Source organism: Scleropages formosus, chromosome 13 (genome assembly GCF_900964775.1).
Source record: "Scleropages formosus chromosome 13, fSclFor1.1, whole genome shotgun sequence".
In the NCBI taxonomy this organism is placed as follows: Eukaryota; Metazoa; Chordata; class Actinopteri; order Osteoglossiformes; family Osteoglossidae; genus Scleropages; species Scleropages formosus.
Window position 1 is genome coordinate 4865902 of NC_041818.1, and position 25383 is coordinate 4891284.

The following is a 25383-nucleotide window of genomic DNA, read 5'->3' on the forward strand; positions in this document are numbered from 1 at the left end:
TCAATGGTACCAACATGAGTAGAAGCAGTAATGGACTAATGTCTTGATTTTTATAATGGGCCTATAGGGTTTTGGCTCAGTTTGGTTTGTATCAATGGGTTTATACAGTCCATTTTATGAGGTTTTATTTTTTGATAAAGCTAAGTTGTGCTTGCTGCTTACCCCAAACCCCAGTGCAGTTTGCAGGTGTGGGGCTTGGCTCACATCTCAACATGGGGCTGCGACGGAGTGGACAAGTGGAGGGAGTGCGGCAGATGCATCACAATGCTCCCCTCAGCCAGATGGCTACCAAGAGGGACCTGCTGGCTTGGAGCCGCAGAGTGATTGTAGGAGAGATCCCCCCTGCAGTGTGCAGGTAGGAGTGCAAACCCACTGCCTGGGCAGTCCATGACCCAGAAAGAAGTCACAGCAGTCACAATCATTATTTTATTTTCTGGTCTTTGCGTTATTATAAACAAGCTTGCTTTATTGAATAATTTTTAGAGTTCACATTTTAATTTTAACATTTTAATAGATCAGAGTGACATATATTTGAACACAATTTGGGCTCATGGACAAAGACCAGAGAGGAACATAAAGAAACATAAATGGGAATTTCACTAATCAAGTCAAGTGGGTTTTATTGTCATTCCTCTATATAGCTTGAATACAGTGGAATGAAATTCCGTTTCTCCGGGACAATGGTGCAACATGGTCCGAAAGCACACTTCATGTCACAAATCACCATGTTTAAATATAACAAAACATATAAGAATAATGTATAACTGGAAAAACCAAATTGAACTGCTGCAAACGATCAGTGAGATCAAAATGTCTTCTCCCTACATCTGTATGGTAATTTGTTTGAAATGTAATTGTGTTTTTCTTCTGTTTTGCTGTAATGTTATTATCATTAGTATTTCATTGCTCATCTGGCAGTCAGTCTTGCACTTGTTGTCCATTTGTATTTTGTGATTCAGAATTAGAGCAATTCAGTTTAAGTGTTTTGCTTAAGGGCACTTTAGCCAGGCCTTTCATAGGAGAAGAATCAGTAATGTTCTGGTTGCAAGTGCACATTGTTAACAGTTGTGCTACTTTGGTTGTTTGGTTGTTGCATCTACAGTTCTGCAAGGAATTATTTGACCTTTTCCCAATTTTTCTGTTTTTCAGCTCCTTCGCAATAAATTAAATCAGATCTGTTTGTCAGTTCTAGTAGAACAGGCAGTCTCCAGATTACGAACAAGTTCCGCTCCTAAGTCTGTCTTTAAGTCAAATTTGTATGTAAGTTGGATAATTGTAGATTTCATCGGGACAGAGCCTTTTCCATGCTCTGTTATTTTCGTTTTGTCCTTTAAAATTGTCCCAATCTTTGACCGACTGTAGCCTAACGCTTTTCCAATGTTCGTTGATGTTTAACCTTTTTCCGATCGCTTTGTTATTTCCACTTTAGTTTCAGTGGTGATCGTTTTCCTTTTCTTTGATGCATCACCATCGCTTGCATCACGTTTACGCTTTGGTGCTATGGTTACAAAGGTTAAAAACAAAAAAAATTAAAGCCAAATACGGTAACACACAAGACACTGTTAACAGCAACGTGGTCCGACTGGAAAGAACAAATTCTTTGTCCTACCTCGGGCTCACGCGCCCACAGGCCAGTGAACCGCTGTAGACACACAGTGTTTTGATGCGCCTCACAAAGTAGTGCCCATTTGTTATTATGAATCGTTGTATGTAACTCAAATTTTTAATGTAATGGACTTTACGGGGGATGGTTTGTGACTACAGGTTGTACGTAAGTCGGACGTTCATAACCTGTGAACTGTCTGTATATGGAAAGAGCCTAAAACAGATAAAATGACACAGAATTGTTTTTATATTATTTTCTTGGTGTGATAATATGATTAAATGTAATTTCATATTAAGCAAAGGGGTGCCTGATCTAACCAATGACTTTCAGCCCTGTATATGATATGCTGTGTGTCTCAGGGTGATGGAGGAGTGCAGGCTGGCCAAGGCTGAGGCTGAGTGTGCCCTCTATAGTGCAGGAAATAGGAAGAAGCCCCCACCTACTTTTTCAAAGGTAAACACTTCACCCAAGTCCTTTGTATGGTCACAGTTATTTCCTTTCAGAGCCTGTTATCGTTTAAAATTTTTTTATTGTCAATATTATTAAATATTTTTTAATTTGCTATTCAGCTTTAAACTGCTTACAATTATTTACGTATTTATACAGCCAGGTTATTTTTACTGGAGCAGTTAAGTACCTTGATCAAAGGCAGTACAGCAAGAGATGAGATCCAAAACTGCAACCTCAGGCAGCTCTAACCACTATGTTACCTGTTGCCCCCCGAAGTGCTGTCTCTCCTTCATCCTCCACCTCAATTTAATACCTCTGGCTAAATTTCTTCTATTATTGTTTTTTATTATTATGCTTTTACTGGGTATTAGTACATTTTGTGTGATGTGTGGAGTGAAAAAGGGATCGAGGAGCTGCAGGAGCACTCTGGTCTAGCTGTGAGCCACTGTTCTTGTCAGGCTTTCTTATTTACATCATATCGTAAATACTCCTGCCAGTGCACTCTACTCGCATGTGCAAAAGCTGTCCTGCCTCTTACTTGGTAAGAGCTGTCTTTCCACTTGCAATCTGTGTCCCATTATGAATTGCTGTTTCTGTTGCTGCTGCTGCTGCTGCCAGTGCTGAGACATCCCACCCCATGGAGCTGTCCAGGTTTTTGACATGTGCATTACATGCATCTTTATTTAGCAGAAACTTCTTCAAAGCAACGTAAAAATGAGACTAAACAAAAGTGCATTTTGCAAAAGGGCAGGGAACTGATGAGTCCTTGGTCTGCTCTGCTTCACATCTGTGCTATCCATTACATTCTTAATATACCTATTTTATGTGCACTATTGTTCCCAGTTATTTTTGCTGTTGTCCTCCTGCTGTCCTTCAGTGCTTAGTATGTTGACCATCTTTGTCTTAATTGAAGCTGTAGTTCTATTCTTGAGAAGGAGTCAGCTCAGTATTGTCACCTCCTGCTCCTATGAACAAGCTCTTGTACGCTACCAGCAGGGCGAGCAGCAGGGTCTTGGAGTTCGCTGGCTGAGGCAGACCCAGCGCAAGCAGCAGCGCCATACCTACCAGACACGCTCTGCCATCGAACGCCACACACGGGAGAGGCAGATGAGCCTGGACAGTGAGGTTGAGGTACCAGCTATGGCTACACCTGGAAAGGCGCATGTTTTTCCACGGGTTTCTTACTTTGTTTTCAATTTCGGTGGGTGTGCAGAATCAGCAGAAGACAGAGAGGTCCTCCAGTGAGCCTTCCTCCGACTGGCAAAGGGACAGCAGTTCCAGGTGAGTTTCAATCACTACTTAAGTCCTTTGTATGCCTTATGTCATTACGAGAACAGATAACCTTTACCAGCTCACTACCTCATCCCCATAGTGATTCCTCCAGTGAGTACTCGGACTGGACAGCAGACATAGGCATCAACCTACAGCCCCCGAGGCGGTCAGTCATAGCGCTGATACAAAACCTGGGCAGCAGTTCTTCTGAGGAAGACGAAGGCTCCAGAAGGGAGACAGGGAAACGGAAGTCAGAGAAGAAAAGAAACAGTAAACAAGCTCGACAGGTTAGTCATGTAAAGGTGTTCAAAAATATTATTACATTTGTTTGTCAGTTTGTTTAAAACAGACGCAATCCTGATTTAGAGTCTGAGATGTCATTACTAAGAACTGGACAGAATATATCTTTTTTAAATCATAGGAATGGTGTGGATGGTGTGCATGTTGAGCTTTATTAATGCGTGGTCTTGCATCTTGGTGGCTGTGGTGCAATAAATGTCACGTTTCACCATGTAGACGTGCACACGTTCATATTTACAGGTGGCTCCCGACTTACAATGGGGTTACGTTCCGCAAAACCCATCATAAGTCAAAAATGTATTGTATACACCTAATACACACCTCTGCGTGACAGACTGGGAGATGTGGATCGCTGCCGCTGCCCAGCATTGCAAGAGAGTATCGCACTGCATATCGCTTGCTCAGGAAAAAATCTAAATTCAAAATTCAAAGTATGGTTTGTACTGAATGTCTATCGCCAGCTCACCATCGTAAAGTCGAAAAAATCGTAAGTCGAACCATCGTAAGTCGAGGAGCATCTGTATTTGTTCTTAATGTGAAACTTTCCACGAATGTACACTAAAGAAGGAAGAATGTCTGTGTGCAAGTGTTTGTGTGTGGGTGTATGTGTATGCAGACTTACATTGTACATTTACACGTATTCATTTAGCCCACGCTTTTCTCCAAAGTGATGTACATCTCATAGAAAATACAATTTGTGCATTACCTAGTCCAGACTTGCTGGCATTGCTTCTATGTTAATGTTTTCATGAGTGTCATCATCACTACCTCTGTATACATGAGTGTGTTAGTGTGTTTTCTGTATCTACGTGCACATGCTGCATGCATGTGTCCCCTTGTGGAAATGCATTGGGGCCAGCGCTACTGTTTGTGCAGAGACCCAAACTGCTGCCATCTCTTCATGGGAGAGACATGGAGGAGTGGCGGCCCCCACCTTGGATCATGGACACCACGCCTCGGCGCTCACCCTTTGTCCCCCAGATGGGGGATGAGGTGAGTTTCGCAGCCCTGTACCTAAGTATGAACTGGAGACAGCTGTAGGGAGAGACATAATTCCAACAATATATGTTAAAATAGTACCGTTTTAAATGTACATTTATTCATTTAGCAGATACTTTTCTCGAAAGTGATGTACATCAGAGAACAATACAACGGTGAATACACCGAACAAAGGAGAGATTTAGATGCTGACGTGTGATTCTGGAGTGCTGTCAGTTTGACTCATATTCCTGTATAAACCAGTGTACATTACATCAGCAGCTCGTACTGAGTTTGTTTAATTGAAGTATTAAACAGACAACGTAAACATTCATATTTATTATGCGCATAGGAGATCAAAGGAGAAGTTAGTCTGAAATATGTGTGTTTTAGATTTACTCATTTAGCTGATGCTGTTCTCACTTACAATGTTAAGATATTTACAATTATGCACCTATCTATACAAGTGGGTCATTTTTACTCAAGCAATTTTAGGGTAAGTACCTTGCTCAAGGGTACTGCAACCAGAGGTGAGAATTAAACCTGCAACTTGTTGGTCCACAGGCAGCAGTGCCAACCACTATACTACCAGCTGTCCAGCTGTTTTGAGACCCTTCTTGAACATTGAGAGAGATTCAGCAGCTCTGAGTGACAGAGAAAGCTCATTCCACCACATCTGAGACAGAACTACAAACCTTTATGGTTTAAATCCTGGACTTCATGAATGCGGGGATCACCAAGCAGGCAAAGGTGGAGGAGTACAGCTGTCTGGGATTTGGGCATAGTGAGTGATCAGGTCTTGTAGGTATCGGAGCTTTGTGGGCAAACATGTAAACTGAAAATAAGAATTTACTCCATACAGAAACTTCATGAATTCTGTCTTTATATGCAGGCAGCTCTTTAGGGGTATAGCTAAACCAATACACATACTGTAGTTTCTAAAAGAGCATAGTGTCTTTATTTATTGATTTCTTTATTTTGCTAAGTTCTTCCTTGTTCACATATGGAAGCTATAGTCTGGTGGGTTCACTCCTGGTGTGAGATCTTCATTTCTGGTCCCAGAAGGCTGCACTGTCAATCTGCTTTCCAGCTCTCAACACCAAAAGCCTCAGTGCTGACAAACACTGCAACATTATATTGGTTAGGGAAATAATTACTTCAAAATGGCACTTAAGTGCATAGGTAGAGTATAAAAACCTTATTATCGTAGCAGCCCTCTACGACATGGAGTGGGAACCCCTAATCAGTGTGTACTCAAAACCATCCCCATCTTGAACACACACTGAGGAACTGCAGCACATGGCCCATGACATCCTTTGTTTCAGACAGTGTTGAGAACATTGCAGTACGTATGAGGCCTGAATAATAAAGTAGATCTCAGACTGAGTACCATGAGTACTATGTCCACTTCCCTATTACTCCCAGTTTATATAGTTTATCTTTCGTGACCAGTGTTCAAAAAATACTTCGATGAAGAGATTTTTACTGTGGTCAGCTACAGGTTGTCCTCAACATATGCAACTTACAACACCCAGCATCTCAACATTTGGTTGTAATATCTAATGACGACCACTCACCCTGCGGTACAACAATGTGAACTGGCTGTGTTGCCACAGGCCACCATATTTGTTATTGTTTCCATCTCAGTCATTGTTTGGGTTACAAAACGTTTCATTTATGATTCCCTTCAATTTACTTTTTCTTTACAAAGACTAAAAGGGGGTGTGGTGGTGCACCGGGTTGAACCGGGTCCTGCTCTCCGGTGGGTCTTGGGTTGAAGTCCCAATTGGGGTGCCTTGTGGCAGACTGGTGTCCTGTCCCGGGTGTGTCCCCTCCCCCTCTAGCCCTATGCCCTGTGTTGCCAGGTTAGGCTCTGGGTCCCCATGACCCTGTATGGGGCAAGCAGTTCAGACAGTGTGTGTGTGTGTGTGTGTGTGTGTTTACAATGACTAGCAAGCAAAATGAGTGTTTAGCTGTTGGTAAAAAAAAAAAGCTGAAGATAATAGATTACAAAATGCAGGGGAAAATGATGAAAATATAATTCTGTACTCTATTTATTACTAATTGTTATTGGTATCATTTGAAAATGAATAGTGTATGAAATTAGTAAAAAAATATAACAAAGCCCTACTATCACCCATTATATTGTATATCATTCATGCATATTAATTGGTTAAATATGTGTCCTTATGGATCATATGATACAGTATAAGGGGTTTTCAACTAACAACGAAGCTGACTTTTAATGAGGTTGTTGGAACAGGACTTCATTGTAAGTTGAGGACCACCTGTATTAACGACCAGTTGATTACTGTACGAATTAACATACCCAGTGATTGCTGTGATCCTCCATGACTCCAAGATTGCAGGTGTAAAAGTTTCAGGTGGACTCCTGTTTGTCCCGTCTAGCTCATCTACTTCCAGCAGGGCCACCAAGCCTACGTGAAGGCAGTGCGCAGGGTCCGCGCCTATAACATTAATCTGCGGAAGCAGCCCTGGAACAAGATGGACCTCAGGGTAAGATTCTGGATACCAGGAGGGCAAAACAGACCTGACAATCCTGCTTTGAGGATCTAAAAACACTGAACTTAATCCTTGATCCTTGCTCCATTTTGAGACAGTTTAACTTTCAAGATGCATTGTCATGCACTACATTTCATTCATGATTGCATGTATTATACTGTGCATTTTTATTATGATACAGACCAGATTTCTCTCAGGCCTTGCAGATATTCTGTTTGTAAAGAACTGTAGTTGAGCTTTTTTAGTCTGTTTGTGCTGAAAAGTGGCTCCCATGTATAAAAATTTGTTTTTTTTAATGTAACTTTTTTACTACTTTCCCCAGTATTTATTAATCCATCTTCCATTTCATGAATATGAAAAGTGACAGTCATGTCGACAGGGTTTCTCAAGATTTAATAGAATAGCTGTGGTGCTGTGCAGATAGGGGCACATACTTGTTTACTGTTGGCTTTAACTCTATCCATATTTGCTTTTTCAGTATGTCCCAGACTGTATTACAAAGTTTCAAATAATGATCTTTTTCCTATTACAAACTTTTCTGAGAAATATTTAGTATAAATAGGTTCATAAATAGATCTTTCTCCATCAGCTGCTCAGTGGGAGGGAGAGAGAGACAAATAGTTCTGCTGTGTTTCCATCCGAAACACAGAGCTGTCATTTTGCTGACAGTTATATTTATTTATTCATTTAGAAGATGCTTTTCTCCAAAGCGACTTATAATGCAGAGTAAACAAAAGTCAGAGTAAACATTTCATCGGCAGACAGAGAAATACAGAAACACACAGGTGATTCTCTAAGTAAACTCAATTAGTCCTATAGCACTGTTTTGTCTGCACACATTACACAAGTAGTGACATTTAGAATCTGAACAGAATAGAGAAATAGAACTGATTAAGAGCCCTGGGCCACTTCTGGTTGCATTGAACAAACTAACTTTTTGACTAACAAACTCTCAGTCTCACTGTATTTATATGATGTTTTTATTTGAAAGCAATTTTTAAGCTACTTACACTGATTTACCCATTTATACAGCATGTTTTTTTAATGGAGCAATTCAGCGCAAGAACCTTGCTCAAGGGCACTATAGTGGGAGATTTGTGGTTGTTGCTGTTCTGTCAGGACCAGGAGTGCGTGAAGGTGGTGGGCATCAAATACGAGGTGGGCCCGCCCACCCTCTGCTGCCTCAAGCTGGCCTTCCTTGACCCCATCACAGGCAAGATGACCGGGGAATCCTTCTCCCTCAAGTGAGTACACACTGGCTAAATATTTTACTCTCCCAAGAGTACTGCAATGCAGTCTTTTACTCCTGGTTGTCTGTTTGACCATTCAGGTATCACGACATGCCTGATGTCATCGACTTCCTGGTGCTGCAGCAGTTCTATTGTGAAGCCAAGGAGCGCAACTGGCAGCCAGGTGAGCATCTGTCACAGGACACTGCCCTGTATGCTATAGGTGGCAGGTAGTGCTGTTTTGATGGATCCTGCAATAATACCTGTGAGCAAAGTAAGACTGTAATTGTTTAAATAAAATATTCAGCTTTTTTAACTGTAATGCCAGTTCAGCTGAGCATCAGAGTAATAATAATAACAATAATAATAATACAGATTGTATTTTATTGACCACAAGGAAGTGACAGATTGATTACATTAACATATTTGTCTTCCTCCGGGCACCTAATCCTAACCATAAAAAACATCCTCATAGCAAACATGTACCTCTATGCACTAGGTAGCTTTTTATAAGGTTTCTGACAGAGCTATAATAAATAAAAATCAGATGAATGAAATCTGTTCTGAAAATACCTCATCTCATCTCATCTTCTGTCCCGCTTGTCCTAAAAGGGTCGCGGTGGCATCAGGGAGAGCAGAGAGGCCCAGCTGCCCCTGTCCCCTGCAGCCTCCAGCTCAGCCTGGGGATCCCCAGCCGTTCCCAGGCCAACCGTGAGACATAATCCCTCCAGTGGGTCCTGGGCTGACCTTAGGGCCTCGTCCCAGTTGGCCGTGCCTGGTATACCTCCAAAGGGAGACGCCCAAGAGGCATCCTTATCAGATGCCCGAACCACCTCAACTGGCTCCTCCAATGTGGAGGAGTAGTGGCTCTAGTCTGAGCTCCTCCCGGATGTCCACACTCCTCACCCTGTCAGAGAGAATGAGTCCCAACACCCTGCGGAGAAAACTCATTTCAGCCGCTTGTATCTGCGATCTTATTCTTTCAGTCATCCCCCAAAGTTGATGACCATAGGTGAGGGTAGGGACGTAGATCGACCAATAAATGGAGAGCTTTGCCTTATGGCTCAGCTCCCCCTTCATCACTACAGTCCGGTACAGCAACCGCATTACTGCTGCCGCTGCTTCCAGTCTGTGGCCGATCTCACGCTTCCTTCTTCCCTCTCTCATGAACAAGACCCCAAGATACTTGAACTCCTCCACCTGGGACAAAAACTCTCCCCTTACCTGGAGGGGGCATACCATCCTTTTCCGTGAGAGAACCATGGACTCAGACTTTGAGGTGCTGATCCTCATCCCCACCGCTTCACACTCGGCTGCAAACCGTTCTAGTGCGTGCTGGAGGCAACCATGTGACAGTGCCAAAAGGACAACATCATCTGCAAAAAGCAGAGACGTCATTTTCCGACTCCCATACAGAATGCCCTCCCGACCTTGACTGCGCCTTGATATCCTGTCCATGAAAACCACAAACAGGAGTGGAGACAAGGCACACCCACACTGAACAGGCTTAACTTAATGCCAAGTATGCAGACACAGCTTTCGCTCCGTATGTACAAGGACTGAATGGCCCGCAGTAGTGGCCCCGGTACCCCATACTCCCGAAGCACCTCCCACAGAATTTCTCGAGGAACATGGCCATAGGCCTTCTCCAAGTCCACAAAACACATGTAGACTGGATTAGCAAATTCCCATGCCCCTTCAATTATCTGTGAGAGGGTAAAAAGCCGGTCCACTGTTCCACGGCCAGGGCGGAATCCGCATTGTTCCTCTTCAATCTGAGGCTCAACTATCGGCCGGAGCCTCCTCTCCAGCACGCCGTCATAGACTTTCCCAGGGAGGCTGAGAAGTGTGATGCCCCGATAGTTGGCACACACTCTATGGTCCCCTTTCTTAAAGATAAAGACCACCACCCCAGTTTATCAGTCCAAGGGCACTGTCCCCGAGGTCCATGCAACATTGCAAAGGCATGTCAATCATGACAGCCCTGCAACATCCCAGCATTTCCAGGCGGATCTCATCCACTCCCGGTGCTTTGCCACTGTGGAGCTTACCAGCTACCTCAGTGACTTCCATCAGGGAAATGGACTCTGACAGCCCAAAAGTCTCTGGCCCTGACTCCTGTAAGGAAGGCATATCACTCGGGTTTGAAAGTTCTTCAAAGTGCTCCTTCCACCTCCCGACAATGTCCTCATCAGAGGTCAGAGTTTCTCCAATCCTGTTAAACACAGCCTGAGCGAAACTCCTCCGACCCCTTCTGAGCTGCCGGATGGTTCTCCAGAACCAACTGTATGGCAGCCAATCGGGGGCTTGTGAGTATCCCCACACCCGCCCGGCGCCTCTCACCTCGTGCAACTCCTGAGTAGGAGAGGGACCACCCCATATCGAGGAGTTTGGTTCCAGAGCCAACACTGTGAGTGGAGGTGAGCCCAAGTGTATCTAGTTGGTATTTCTCAACCTCCCACACCAGTTCTGGCTCCTCTCCCCCAATAAGGCACATTCCACATGCCAAGAGCCAGTTTCTGTCATGAAGGGGCTGCAATGCCATGCACCACCCTGCCCTCTCCTGCTGCCTGGTATACATTGCACCCAACCCCTATGTTGGACCTTGTGGGTGGTCCTCCCACGATGCCTTTTCGGGCTGAGCCTGGTTGGGCTACGTGGGCTGCCTGGCCACCAGGCGCTCACCTAGGAACACTACCCCCAGGCCTGGCTCCAGGGATAGGTCCCGGTGACCCTATTCCGGGCAGGGTTAACGATCTCCTGTTTACTTTTTCCATGGAGGTTTTTGGATCACGTTAGTCTGGATCTTCACTCCAGACCTGTTCGCCTTGGGAGACCCTACCAGGGACATAGTGCTCCCAACGACATAGCTCTGGAGATCCCTAGATCGCGCAAGCCCTTCCGCCACGCCAAGGCCCTGATCCAGGAAGGGCTGAAAATACCTGGGATGCTAAAAACCACCCCCTGCCTGACACTGCTTCCCCTGCCCTCTTTTTGCTCTCCCCGCTTCACCGTCTTCTAGTCCTGCTGAGTGCATTTTGCTGCCAACTAGTGGCAGAATGCAGAAATGCAGGTCCTTTCACTGTACAACAGACCTCGAAAATAGCATGAAGGGTGAAGTAGCAATTAAAAATGAGTAAATAAAATGTTAAAATTTTTGAAAATTCATAACAACAACAACAACAACTACTACTACTACTACTACTACTACTACTACTACTAAAATAGGGGCAGCACAGCAGTGAGTAGCACTGCCACCTCACAGCCCCTGGGTAGTGCAAAATAATCTGGGTTCAATCCATGCTTAGTTCATGTATAGATTGCATTTTCTCCCTGTGTTTTCCTGGGTTTCCTCCCGCAGTCCAAAGACGTGTAGTTCAGGTGAACTGGTGACACTAAATTCCCTATATTATGTGAATGAGTGAGTGTGTGTGTGTGGTTACCCTGCGATGGACTGGCATCCTGTCCAGAGTAAAATCCCCTCACTCTTGCTCCCATATGGTTCTGGGATAGGCTCCGGTTCATCACAGTCCTGCACAGGACGAGTGGTTCTTGAAATTGTATGGATAGATGATAATAAAGTAATAATAATGTTTCACATTCTCATTCTATGTATGTGTCTTTCTTCTGAAAGGGTTGCGCTTCCGCAGCATCATAGACGATGCCTGGTGGTTTGGCTCTGTAGAGGACCAGCAGCCCTTCCAGCCTGAATATCCTGACAGCCTGTTTCAGTGCTACTCAGTGCGGTAAGAGTGCAGGCGCCATCAGTTCCGTCTGCCCCTACCATCAGGCCATGGTTATTGCCAGGCCTTAGAATAACTAACAAAAGAAGGTATAAAGAGGTTATCTGGAGGACAGGAGTAACAGTGAAATGGATATAATTTTTTAACCCTCACAGGCTAACCTCCTTAGTAATCATACACTAGTTACCATGGGGTGGTTTTCTCACCCCACAAAGTTTTAGAGCTCCAGAAGCAAGTTAAATTGTTTTTACATTTATTCAATTTATTGAATAAATAATTTAACTAGCACTTCTCCCCACAGCAACATTAAGCCCTCTGCAGTTAGTTACCCATTTATAGAAATGTTTAACTTCACTAGAGCAATATAAGATAACTACCTTTCTCAAAGATATAGGAGGTGAACCTGTAACTTTCGGGAACCAAAGGCAATAGCACTAGCCGCTATGCTACCTGCTGTCCTTTGTTGTTATTGAACAAATACACACAAAGGCAGAGTAGTAAACATCAATCTTCTCAAATTTGGAGCTGGAGGACGTCAATACCAGTTGCAGCTGTTTTTGGCACACTGTTGAATCCAAGGTTTACAGAATGATTTTCCCAATTGTAAGATGAACATTCTGTGCACATCCCTCCTTCTGCTTCCTGGATATGCACTCCACCCAGGATATTGTCTGGTAACATTACAAAGCTGTTGTGTACAGAGTGAAAGCAAAGTGAAAAGCATTGACAAAGACTAGCGATGAGTTCCATGATCCACAGATGTAGATTGACACTGGCATATCAAAAGTTGGCGCAGACGCTTAAAAATACATGGTTTGATTGCAAAGCTTTGGAAAGTGATACTACAAAAACTGGCATGAAGTAAGAAATTTACCCCATCGTAGCTTACAGGGGTTAAGTCTAAGGTCAGTGTAAGTAAGGATGGGATGTGATGTGATTAGTGGACTTCTTCCTATAGTACAGATGAAACAGATTCATTAGCCATATTACATTTATTTATTTAGCAGACACTTTTCTCCAAAGCAGCTTCCAATGAACTCTATGTAGTGTTATCAGCCCACACACCTTAGTTACCAAGGTGACTTAGACTGCTGGATACACTAATTACGATGGGTCACTCATCTATACGTCAGTGGAACACACTCTTTCTGTCACTCACACACCATGGGTGAACCTGAACAGCATGTCTTTGAACTGTGGGAGGAAACCGGAGCACCTGAAGGAAACCCACACAGACACAGGGCAAACATGCAAACTCCACACAGACTGAGTGGGGATCAAACCCACATCCTGTCACACCACACAGGCACTGAGAGACAGCAGCACTACTCGCTGTCCTGCTGTATATTGATTGCTTTGTAGAAAGGGTCTGGTGTTAATGCTTTAATGGAAGTATGAGCTTGTGTGTGTCTCATGGCGTCCAAAGCAGATGCTGTGAGCCTGCTACTGTGGTCTTCTCCGCAGGTGGGATACTGGCGAGAAGGAGCGTGTCAGTCCCTGGGACATGGAGCCTATTCCAGATGGAGGTTGGTTGTGCAGATCTCCACCTGAGTCTTGTTCTTTCAGCCACATAAGCTGCTCAGCTCTGGATCTGGAAAGAATTAGAGTCAAAGCAATTGAAAGATTGTTGTAATAACAACAGTATAAAGATTTGCAGTTTAAACCCTCCCGTTCTGGGTGTGTCCTCTCTCCTCCGGCCTTGCGCCCTCTGTTGTCGGGTTAGGCTCCGGTTCGCCACGACCCCGCTCGTGACAGACAGTTTCAGACTCTGCGTGTGTGTGTTTAAACCCTTAAGCAAAGTGTTTTTGAATCTGTCCAAGGTGACTTACAGGTTAGGTACAGTACAGTAATGTATTTAATATAATTATTTGCACATCTTTGCAGCTGGGTGGGATAGACACATACATACAGTAGGACACCACCCCTTTTCAAAATTTGTATTTTATGCTGTATGACACTTAGAAAATAAAAACAAATTAAACTGGTATTTTTCCATGTTTATTTAAACTCAGCGACCCACATTAACCAAGTGAAAACACGATTTTAAAACATTCTGGAAATTATTTTTTATTACAAATTAATTACATGTATTATAATTACCTGATTTGGATAAGTAAACCCCCTCCTTAAAATATATTTGTAAACTTGCCCAAGTATAACCTGTCACCTTACAGCTCACACAGCAAACTGTGATGATTTTGCTTAGTTCAGGATTAAAGCAGCTGTTTCTGCAGGATTCCACTGCTTGGAAGTGTATTCCAAAGTGAAGAATTCACCATGGCCAGAAGAGTGCTTTCAAAAGAACTTTAAGAGAAAGTAGTGGAAAAGCACAAATATGGAGTGGGTATTACAAGTAATAAAAAGATTTTAAGGCTTAAATGAGCATGGGCATGAGCATTTGTGATATTGATGCCATGCTCATTTAAGTTGGCATCAATATCACAAATGCTCCACAGATCAGGTCTGTATGGGAAGGTGGAAGACTGCATCAAGTCTCACTTATGTTTGGCTAAGAAGCACCTTGAAGATTCTGTGGCTACATGACAAAAAGGTGCCACTTGGTCAGATGAGGCCAAAGTCAAACTTTTGATCTGGAATGCAAACGGAGCATCTGGAGAAAACCCATAGAACCATCAAAAGCATCTCCTACCATCCAAAGAACACCATTCCCGCAGTAAAACACGGTTGTGGCAGCATCCTCTTGTGGGGCTGTTTCTTTTCAGTTGCAACCAGGGCACTCGTCAGGGTAGAAGGTGGTGCAAAAACAGGCAAATTCCTGAAGAAAACCTGCCGCTCTCAGATATCAAGTTGAAAATGGGAAAATAGTTCACCTTTTGGCGCGGTGGCGCAGCGAGCTTGGCCGGGTCCTACGCTCTGGTGGGTCTGGGGTTTGAGTCCTGCTTGGGGTGCCTTGTGCTGGACTGGCATCCTGTCCTGGGTGTGTTGCCCTCCCCCTCCTGCCCTGTCCTGTGTTTCTGGATTAGGCTCCGGCTCAACACGACCCCGCTTGGGATAAGCGGTTTCAGCAAGTGTGTGTGTGGGTTCACCTTTTCACCATGACAACGGCACTGCAAAAGCAGCTATATAGTGGCTGAAAGACAGGAAGGTGAATGAATATTCAGAATATTCAGAACCCCAACGTAAGTCTTATGAAAAATCTTTGGAATGACTTGAAGAGGGTAGTCTATCAATGGTTATCATGCAGTTTACAGAATTGCACTTGAGCAATTCTGTAAAGCGGAAGTACTCCTCTCTTGGGGAGCTATATGCTGGTATAGATGTTTCCAAACAGACTCAGGGCTGTAATCCAAGCAGAAGGTACTTCCACCAAGTTTTAACTCAGAAAGGTGTTCTCTTATCCAACCGAGTTCTTCTACTTCATTTTCTCTTGATTACTTTTCACTTGAATTTTGCAAGGGACAATTTGCAAATAAAACTGGAAAAGTCTGCTTGTCTTTGTCCTTTTTGTAAACATTTTGAAAGGGGGTGATGACATTCTACACCCACTGTACATACACTCTTTGGGCAATATAGTGTCACCAGTCCACCTGAAACACACATCTTTGAACTGTGGGAGGAAACCAGAACACCTGAAGGAAACCCACTCTGTTTATCTTCTTGCATTACTGGAGTGAAAATCAACTTTTTAGGGTGAAAAGACCTTATAATTTTAAGAAGTTGTTATAATTCATTAATTCTCACTCTCCATATTGTGCTCTTGTTCACTACACCAGCCTCTTTGCCAGTGGAGACAGGCCACAGCGTCCCAGTGAGGGGGGAGGAGCTGAAGGCACTGCTGTACTGCCCCAAGCAGGGTGAATGGGGTGCTCTGACACAGGACAAGGACAGTGATCGGGTGATCAAGGGTATCAACGACCTGCTCACGCTTGGTAATCCATCTTTACTGCTGCTGTCAGCTTTACAGCCGTATCCTGTTTTGCTGGTGTTATTGCACCAAGACTATAGAACCACTACAGATCTGGTTGGAGCTTTGAGTAGCAATACCACTGTGACTACAAAACACATTCTGTCATTATCTTTGTAATGGGTTCCTAGTCAGTGACTAGGACTGGAAAGAGAAATATGGATCACTGATTGATGCCAGTGATTTTGTCTTTTTGTCAGACATTGCAAAAGCATTCGTCTCTCCAGTGGACTTGAACTCTTCCCCCGAGTACTATACTGTGGTGGCCTACCCCACTGACCTTAACACCATCCGCCAGAGGCTTGAGAACCGTTTCTACAGGTGAGCCTTGGCTACTGACTCCTCCCTGATGAACTCCTTCACTTGGGTGACCAGGCCTCTTCCGTCTGCCATTCAATTTCCTACACCCCTTCTTTGGTTTTCAACACACCTCATTTTGTTTGACCCATGGTTTTATGGCCATACATATGTCATTTGCTTTGACCACACCCCTGCCCTTGGGCTTTGACCAACAAATTGAACTGCTTGCTCGCAGAAGACGAAGTTATCTATATTCTCCCTCTACAGGCGGATTTCTGCTCTCATGTGGGAGGTGCGCTACATTGAGCACAACGCTCGCACCTTCCATGAGCCACAGAGTCCAGTTATTGCTGCAGCCAAAACGGTGACAGATGTCCTACTACGCTTTATTGGGTGTGGCTCTCTGTCAATTACAGTACCCTGGAAAAATTGTTGTTACCTTTGTACCTTAGCTTTAGCGTGTTGATTACTTCCTTTATTATAAATTCAGTGCAGCTGGGTAAGTTACTGTCTGAAGTTTCACTATTGATACCTGGTCTTTTTCCTGTTTGTCTACACTCCTCTCTCAGGGACCAAATGTGCATGGACATCCTGAAACTGTACCATAAGATGAAGGTGGAGATGGGCAGGGGAGTGGAAGAGGTGAGGTTTCGGAGGGAGCAGTTTGGGATCTCTGGGTGTCACTTGGGTGGAGTTCTGTAGCGGAAGGTACTATCAGAGTGTACCAGTCTCTTACATCCACAGGAGGAGAGGGTGGACATGGGTTCGGATACCCCTGGGACATCTACAGGGCAGCAGGTGAGTGGAACTCTTCCAACATCATGGCAATAAAGAGAAAGAAAATACATTTCTGGAATTCAGTAGAAGATATTATTTGTTATTATTTCTCATGGATTAAAAGAACAGCGACTAACAGAAACAGCTTCCATAGTGACAAACTGGACACCGAGAGGATGTGCGTTTGATCTCGGCTCAGTTTTTGTGGAGTTTGCATGTTTTCCCCATGTTTGTGTATGTTTCCTGCTACACTCCAAGCTTTCAAGTGAGTAGATGATTCTAAATTGCCCGTAGTATGTATTGTATATACGTGTGAGTGCGTGTGTTTCACTAGTATGTGGATGAGTGACTCATTGTACGTATTATGTCTAGAATTGTCACTTTGTGGGAAAGGGTGTGGGATAAATACTACTATGGGTACTGTGCAAAAGTTTTAGGCACTTGGGGGGGGAAAAAGAAACTGTGAAATGAGAATGCTTCCAAAAATAACGCTCTTAATTAAACTTCCTACAAAGCTTAGGACTATCCATCGTCAACAACCGCTCGTACCGAATGGGGTCACAGTGGGCTAGGCCGGGTCCTGCTCTCTGGTGGGTCTGGGGTTTGAGTCCTGCTTGGGGTGCCTTGCGACGGACTGGCGTCCCGTCCTGGGTGTGTCCCGTCCTGGGTGTGTCCCGTCCCCCCCTCCAGCCTTGAGCCCTGTGTTGCCGGGTTAAGCTCCCATTCACCGCATCCCTGCTCAGGACAAGTGGTCTCAGACAGTGTGTGTGTGTGTGTGTGTGTGTGTGTGTGTATATATACGTACTTACTTTAACGACATACGAAACCCTTACTGTAATACTGAAACTTTTTGCAAAAGGAATGCTTGGAAGTCTAAAATTTGCTCTTTCCCATTGACACCAATGCAGAAGACATTAAATAACTGTCTAAAACAAATATTTTTTGAAACATCTAAGTACCTAAGACTTTTGCAGAGTACTGTATGTAGTGTTCACTGGAAGTCTATGTGTGTGTCTGCTAAAGGAATAAATGTAAATCTACAATATATCAAATGAGTGGTCATGTACTACCATCTAAGAAGATCTAAAAGTTTGACTCAATTATCATGCAGGTCACGTGTTATTTTTTCTACTTCGGTCATCCATATCCCGTATTAACAGAGGAAATATCAGGTATACACTGCAACAATACAATACATTTCCTTGCCAAGTGTGCATTTCATGTTAAATTGGTATGGATTGCTCCTGAATTCAAAATACATTTCAACACACACTGATCAGCCGCAACATTAAAACCACCTGCCTAATATTGTGTAGGTCCCCCTTGTGCCACCAAAACTCCACAAAACCTCTGAAGGTATTCTGTGGTATCTGGCAACAAGATATTAGCAGCAGATCCTTTAAGTTGCGAAGTGGGGCCTCCATGGATCGGACTTGTTTTGCCAGTACATCCCACAGATGCTCGATTGGATTGAGATCTGGGGAATTTGGAGGTAAAGTCAACACCTTGAACTCCTTGTTCAGGAATGGTTTGAGGAACATGACAATTTGCCACTTCCATCAGGGAAGACCGTTGCCATGAAGGGGTGTACATGGTCTGCAACAATCTTTAGGTAGGTGGTACATGTCTAAGTAACATCCACATGAATGCCAGTACCCAAGGTTTCCCAGCAGTACATTGCCCAGAGCATCACACTGCCTCTGCCAGCTTGCCTTCTTCCCAAAGTGCATCCTGGTGCCATCTCTTCCCCAGATAAACGATGCACACACACTCGACTATCCACATGATCTAAAAGAAAACGTGAATCATCAGACCAGGCCACCTTCTTCCATTGCTCCATGGTCCAGTTCTAACGCTCATGTGCCCATTGTAAGCGCTTTCGGCAGTGGACAGGGCAGCATTGAGGTTTTCAGCAATTTGTGCTACAATAGCTCGTGTGAGATCGGACCAGATAGGCTAGCCTTTGCTCCCCACGGGCATCAGTGAACCTTAGTTCCCCGTGACCCTGTCGCTGGTTGTCCTTCCTTAGACCACTTTTGGTAGGTATTAACTAGTGGTTGCCCAACTTCAGATTTTTAAAAAAATCGACAGTTCTGTGATGAAAGCAGAGTCGACGTTGACTAATCACTGATTACGTCATGAACAGAAACACAGGAGAAGGGGATGCTTTGCAACAACTGACAATCTGTATTTTCAAACTGAATAAATATGCTGAAAGATAGCTCATACATAGGCTGCATTTATAACATAAGATGGGACATTGTAGCCGGGTTAAAAAAAAAGCCGTTTTTTTCCATCTTAAAAATAAAAAACAAATCATGAATTACTGTTTAAAAACCATTTTTTGCTCAAAATGTAAAATATTTCTCATTTACAGTTTCTCGCTGTCTTATTTTTTGACTTTCAGTTATTTCATTTTGTGGTATTCTTGAAGAACCTGCATGTAAACGAATTGAAACCGCTCATAATCCATCAGTGGCTTCATCAAACATGCTGCCTTCGCTCTGAGTTATTGATCATAAGTTAATATGGATCACTAGGTGCTTTTCAAAAGCAGCAAGAGGGTGTCTTACAACGTTGCGCTGCGACAGAATCTGACACTCATTGTAGAACAATCCCGTGCAGCACCACGTTGTACTAGATCGTCTGCTATCTCTGAATGTTGCTCTAGTTTGTATCATTTATAATTTGAGCAAATGGCTCCACAGTGGACATTTTTTCCCAAAGACTGCCAACAAAGCTCACTTTTACATCCAGGTTAGGCTGCTTGTTAGACGTTTACATATTTAGCACTTTTCTCCAAAGCAACTTCCAAAGAACTCTATGTAGTGTTATCAGCCCACACATCTTATTGACCAAGGTGACTTACACTGCTAGACACACTGCTTACAATGGGTCACTCATCCATACATCAGTGGAACACACATTCTGTGTCACTCACACACTACAGGTGAACCTGAACAACACGTCTTTGGACTGTGAGAGGAAACCCATGCAGACACGGGGAGAAAATACAAACTCCACATGAACTGAGCGGGGATCAAACCCACGTCCTCTTGCACCCCCCTGGTGCTGTGAGACAGTAGTGCTACTCGCTGTTCCACCATGCTGTTACATTAGAAATATTGTGCACTTTAGGGCATTCATCATATTTAGTATTGTGAGATTTTGATTTCTACACTTTGTATGATTAAGCAGAAAGAGAAAATTAATAAACAAGTCCTTTCTTTGTATATGCTCAGAAACCATAAAAAGCAGTTTCTCATTTTTCTCTTAGATAATTTGTTGTTTTTCATTTTTAAAACAAAAAAAAAAAAAAAAAGGCAGTGTAATTCACATTTTTTCAATTTCAAAGAAAATGTATGAACGCAATGTACACGGACAGATTTGGATTGTTAGCGGATGCCTTTTTAGATGAGTGTGCATTGCACTTTTACTTTTGCTGTACTTCATGATGAATTTGCATATTTTGCAAGTGACAGTAGCATAGGCTTCATCTTTAGAGAAGTATTTCCACACACTTGATTAATCGCTGTTGGTTTGCTCCAATGACCTACAAGGCTCCTCACCTTTTGTCTTCTAGGAGGCTTCCATGTTATTAGTGCCATAATCACGTGGTCAGCAAATAGTCAATGTCAGGCAGTAAAGTTGACAAACTGACCAGTTGAATAGTCTGTGCAACCCCTAGTACAAATCACTGCATACTGGGAACACCACACAAGACCTACCTTTTTGGAGACGCTCTGACTCAGTCATCTAACCATCACAATTTGACCCTTGTGAGAGTCGCTAAGATTCTTATGCTTGCCTATTTTTCCCGCTTCCAACACGACATTCAAGGACTGACTATTCACTTGCTGCCTAATACTGTATATCCCACCCCTTGACAGGTGCCATTGTAACAAGATAATCCATGTTATTCACTTCATCTGTCAGTAGTTTTAATATTATGGCTAATTGGTATAGAGGGAAAATAAACAAAAAATGTGTGTGTGTACTGTCGCTGCTGCAATGGGATTAGAGGTTTAACTGCAACTGTGTCTTTGTATATTCAGTCATTGCTATATGTGGGAAACTTTGTAGACTTGTTTATAACAAAGCTCCTGGTTTAGACAGTAAGTATACTTCTGCAAGGCTTTATTATGCTGGTAAAGATATAAAAGCTGCATATATCCATTGTATAACAGGCTATGTACAGAGGGGGGAAAGTACCTAATGCATCAAATTGTTCAGTTGCACAAGAGAGGAGGTTTCAATGGCTCTCTGAGATACAGATTGGCAGGGGACAATTTTCCTGCGCAGAATGGCAGGAAAAGGTGAATAATATCCTGTGCACGCCTTAGTTTCGTTCCTAGCCAAGAAGGTAAACAGGGACTTTCTTTCTGAGACAATTTGTTGAGAGTGAAGTTGAATTAGCAGGGGGTGTGGTGGTGCAGTGGGTTGAACCACAGTCCTGCTCTCCGGTGGGTCTGGGGTTCGGGTCCCGCTTGGGGTGCCTTGCGACGGACTGGCGTCCCATCCTGGGTGTGTCCCCTCCCCCTCCGGCCTTGCGCCCTGTGTTGCCGGGTAGGCTCCGGTTCCCCGTGACCCCATATGGGACAAGCGGTTCTGAAAATGTGTGTGTATGTGTGTGAAGCTGAATTAGCTGAGTCAAAGAAGCACTGGTTCACACTGCTACTTCAGGGTGAGAATGGATAAGCGGGGACACTAAAAATCTGAAGAGGTTTATGACATAGGTTTGACAGCAGACTTATTTTTCTGCTCAGATACTGAGGTGCACACTGGCAAATGTGTCATAAAGTTTGAAGCGGACCTGGTTGTTGCTGTAGCCAATGTGATGTATGGAATAGCCCCTTGTAATTTACACAGAGCTAGCCACACTCAGCTATTTGGTGCCTTCTACTACAAATGCTTCAGTAGTGTAACTTCCGTCAGCCACCTTTGACGACAAACCATACACTGACATGGGCAAAAGACCTTACTGCAATCAACCAAGATGATGGTTGCCTGTAAACAGGTTAGAAAGTGAATGAGGGCCTTGTAGAGCTGGCCTTAGTTTTTGGCCATAAGCAGGAATGTAACCCCCTATAGTGTAACCAACACTCCAATATCCTTTTTAAAATGACTTCATATAATTGCAATATACAAACTTATAGTGCACATATAAATGATGATATATGTGCCATCATGCTGACCCTGACTCATAGCAACCACTTGTGTGGTTTGCAACAACTATTTTAATGTCACCAAAATACAAAATTACAAAGTGTAATTTAGCAATAGAATTTTGACAAAATACAAAGATAGCAATGTCACTATTTGTATTTTTGCAAGAACAATACTATTAAATACATAATATAATATTTTATAACTGCTTGAATCATTAAATAAGAATTTATGAAATAACATTTCATTAACAGATTAACCTAGAATAAACACACAGAATACATAGTTGAACTATTTTAATGTCAAAAAGTAAAATAAAAATGGCACTTCCACTTATTTTTAATTATTCTTTACATTTTGTTATGCCATTCACTCTATGGTATTAATTTATGTCTTTTAATTTAATTTAACCCATTACATCTTACTTGTAGGCCTTCCCTTTTCTTCATCTGCTATCTCAGGATGTATGGCATAGGTTGTCTCTTTTATGGTCTCACATAGATAAATCACAATGATATAATACAGAGTAAATAACAGTAATAACGTAATTGTGGAAAAAGTAAGCACACTCCCACACTGCTTTATTGTTTTCCCCCTTCCTTGGCAGGTGAAGGACAAAAAGACAGATGTGGAGGAGTGGCAGGACCAATGCCGACAGCTCCTGGACCACATCCTGGAGAGAGAGGACTCTGTGCCTTTCCGTCAACCCATCAATCCCTCTGCCTCTCCGGTAATCCATCCCATGTCTTGCAGTGTTTGGACATATTTGCGTACTGCTTCTGGCTAAAGCCCTGGCCCACATTCTACAATTAGCAAAAGAGAGCATCAAAAACATGCATTCATAGTCCATTTTCAAAAGTGGCTTGTCCGATACAGGGTTGCAGTTTTCTGGTGTCTATCCTGAAGACATAGCATATAAGGCAGGGTACACCCTAGAGAGGACATCACTCCATCACAGAACTGTCATACATGCTCATTCTCTCACACCTTCACTTAGTACAGACATTTTAAAGCCAACAGTCACCAATTTACAACCTTAGACTGTGCTAGGAAACAGGAACACCCAGAAGAAAACCCCACAAACATGGGAGAATATTTAAATGTCACAGGATTGACCTTGAACATACTAAAGCTACTAGGTTTGCACTGTGGAATATAAAATTCGACATGGATTTCTCTTCAAGGAAAAGCTATGATTTTAAATTATTTTTAATCAAGTTTAAGTATAAAATATTAAGCCACAAGTAAAACAATAAACTGAAGGTTTCAGCTGCAAGTTTCAGGCATTTTTATGATTTATTAATTACTTCAAAAGACTGGCAGTCCTTCAGTTATGGAACTTACAATCGCTTGGACTTAGGATGGCCATCTCATTAACTTTAGTAAATTATTTTTAAATCCTAACATACTGTGGCATGAGGCACTCTGGGTTTGGATGGGGCAAAGGAGGACACACAGGCAGCGTTCACTGTTACTCATGTTTTATTAGAACACTGGCACACAGGGAAATAATACTCTTGATCCAAGGACCCCATTTTCTCAAGGATCTGCACCTCAAGCCAGCCTTCCCAGCCTGTTTAGCAGCCCCAGCCTTTCTGTCCACACACTGCCAAACACATCTGCTGTATGATAACATTGACTGGGTGCACTGCTGCAAGACTACATATTTCTTATTGCTTGGGTCTCAGTCAGTGTTTGACTGCCTAGCACTGGACTGTGTTTTGTTTACAAAACTTTTCATTTGTGATCCCTCTTAAGATAATTTTCATTTAAAATGGCTAGCAAGTGAAAAGTGTGGTGGTGTGAAAAGAAAAATATAATAATAATAATAATAATAATAATAATAATAATAATAATGTGCACACCACCCTCCATTTCACCTGACTATGAGGGTGGTGCCTGGGTTCTATTCTAACTAGTAACTAAAATGTTATAACCCAACTCAAGTATTTCAACAGAACCACTTATTAAATTCTCCAAACACCTTAATTAAAACCCAAAAGAAATATTCAAAGTTATTGTCCAACACACAGTCCCCTAAATCCCATCAGTCAAGCAAATTAAATGCAAAAATAACCTAAACATAAAACAAAAACTTCACAAATACACTCAATAATATATTACAAACAACGAATAACCTCACTACTACACTTCAAAACACAACAGCTCTAGAAGTTTCTAGCAGAACGGAACCTTCTTTTGCGCGCACACAATGATGATTAGTGCCTGGAATACTCCTTAGGCTTAGTATTTCGAACATAACACACCCCCTCCTGATCGCCGCTTGTGTACGTTGAGACCCAAAATAAATGGTCGCTTCACTCTTGCGAGTGCAGAGAAAAGAATCGCAGTTTACCTTGTCAGTCGTCTACTTGCGTTTTGGGCAGGTGAAAACGGAACTTCACGCGGTAGCACGAAGAGCCGGGTTCGCCTCAGTTCTCCTCCGTCACTCTGGCAGTTCGATGCGACGGACTGAAAACTCGTAATTTCTTAGCGGGCTGTCTCGTGGGACCACGCACGAGTAAACCACGTATACTTAAACTTCAGTAATACACAAGCAGCGTGAAATGACATTTTGCCTCTTTTTGGTTGTTCTTCAAACAACCAGGAAAAATATCACCTCACACTCTAGTCCGAAGCGTTCTCTCTAGAACACCTCCTTTTTTTCCCTCCCTGGGACCTTTCTAGAAATGTCTGGAAACTTTTCCCACTCGTTCCATCCCTCTTTTCTCTCATTGGTTCTGCGCCAAACCGAAACCCAGTCAATTCACAATAAATGCAAACTGACATAAGTATAGGTTGCACCTGTTCCAACATGTGTTGGTATGGCTTCAACCAAACTATATCAAATTTAAGAAGCTTTATTTAAACCTTCCAAATGAACACACAAACTAGTAGTGCTGTAGGCTACAGGGCTACAATAATAATAATAATAATAATAATAATAATAATAATAATAATAATAATAATAATAATAATGTACAGTATTTCTAACAGGGGGGCGCGTTGGTGCAGCAAATTTGACCGGGTTCTGCTCTCTGGCGGGTCTGGGATTCAAATCCCGCTTGGGGTGCCTTGTGTCCTGTCCTGAGTGTGTCCCCTCCCCTTCCAGCC

The 25383-nt window shown here is 43.0% G+C and overlaps 1 protein-coding gene across 1 annotated transcript in view; it reads left to right on the forward strand.

The window, feature by feature from the left end:
* The window catches only part of LOC108925313 (bromodomain and WD repeat-containing protein 3-like), a 51745-nt gene that overhangs the window by 14260 nt on the left and 12102 nt on the right, over positions 1 to 25383 (forward strand). Inside the window, exons 19-35 of the mRNA XM_029257488.1 lie at positions 175 to 355; positions 1966 to 2059; positions 3053 to 3193; positions 3270 to 3337; positions 3429 to 3624; positions 4505 to 4621; positions 7016 to 7123; positions 8249 to 8373; positions 8460 to 8542; positions 11993 to 12104; positions 13566 to 13627; positions 15836 to 15991; positions 16227 to 16347; positions 16594 to 16719; positions 16896 to 16968; positions 17071 to 17124; positions 22877 to 22999. Of these exons, the coding sequence (XP_029113321.1) occupies positions 175 to 355; positions 1966 to 2059; positions 3053 to 3193; positions 3270 to 3337; positions 3429 to 3624; positions 4505 to 4621; positions 7016 to 7123; positions 8249 to 8373; positions 8460 to 8542; positions 11993 to 12104; positions 13566 to 13627; positions 15836 to 15991; positions 16227 to 16347; positions 16594 to 16719; positions 16896 to 16968; positions 17071 to 17124; positions 22877 to 22999 (1940 nt within the window). The remainder of the gene's footprint in view (positions 1 to 174; positions 356 to 1965; positions 2060 to 3052; positions 3194 to 3269; positions 3338 to 3428; positions 3625 to 4504; positions 4622 to 7015; positions 7124 to 8248; positions 8374 to 8459; positions 8543 to 11992; positions 12105 to 13565; positions 13628 to 15835; positions 15992 to 16226; positions 16348 to 16593; positions 16720 to 16895; positions 16969 to 17070; positions 17125 to 22876; positions 23000 to 25383) is intronic.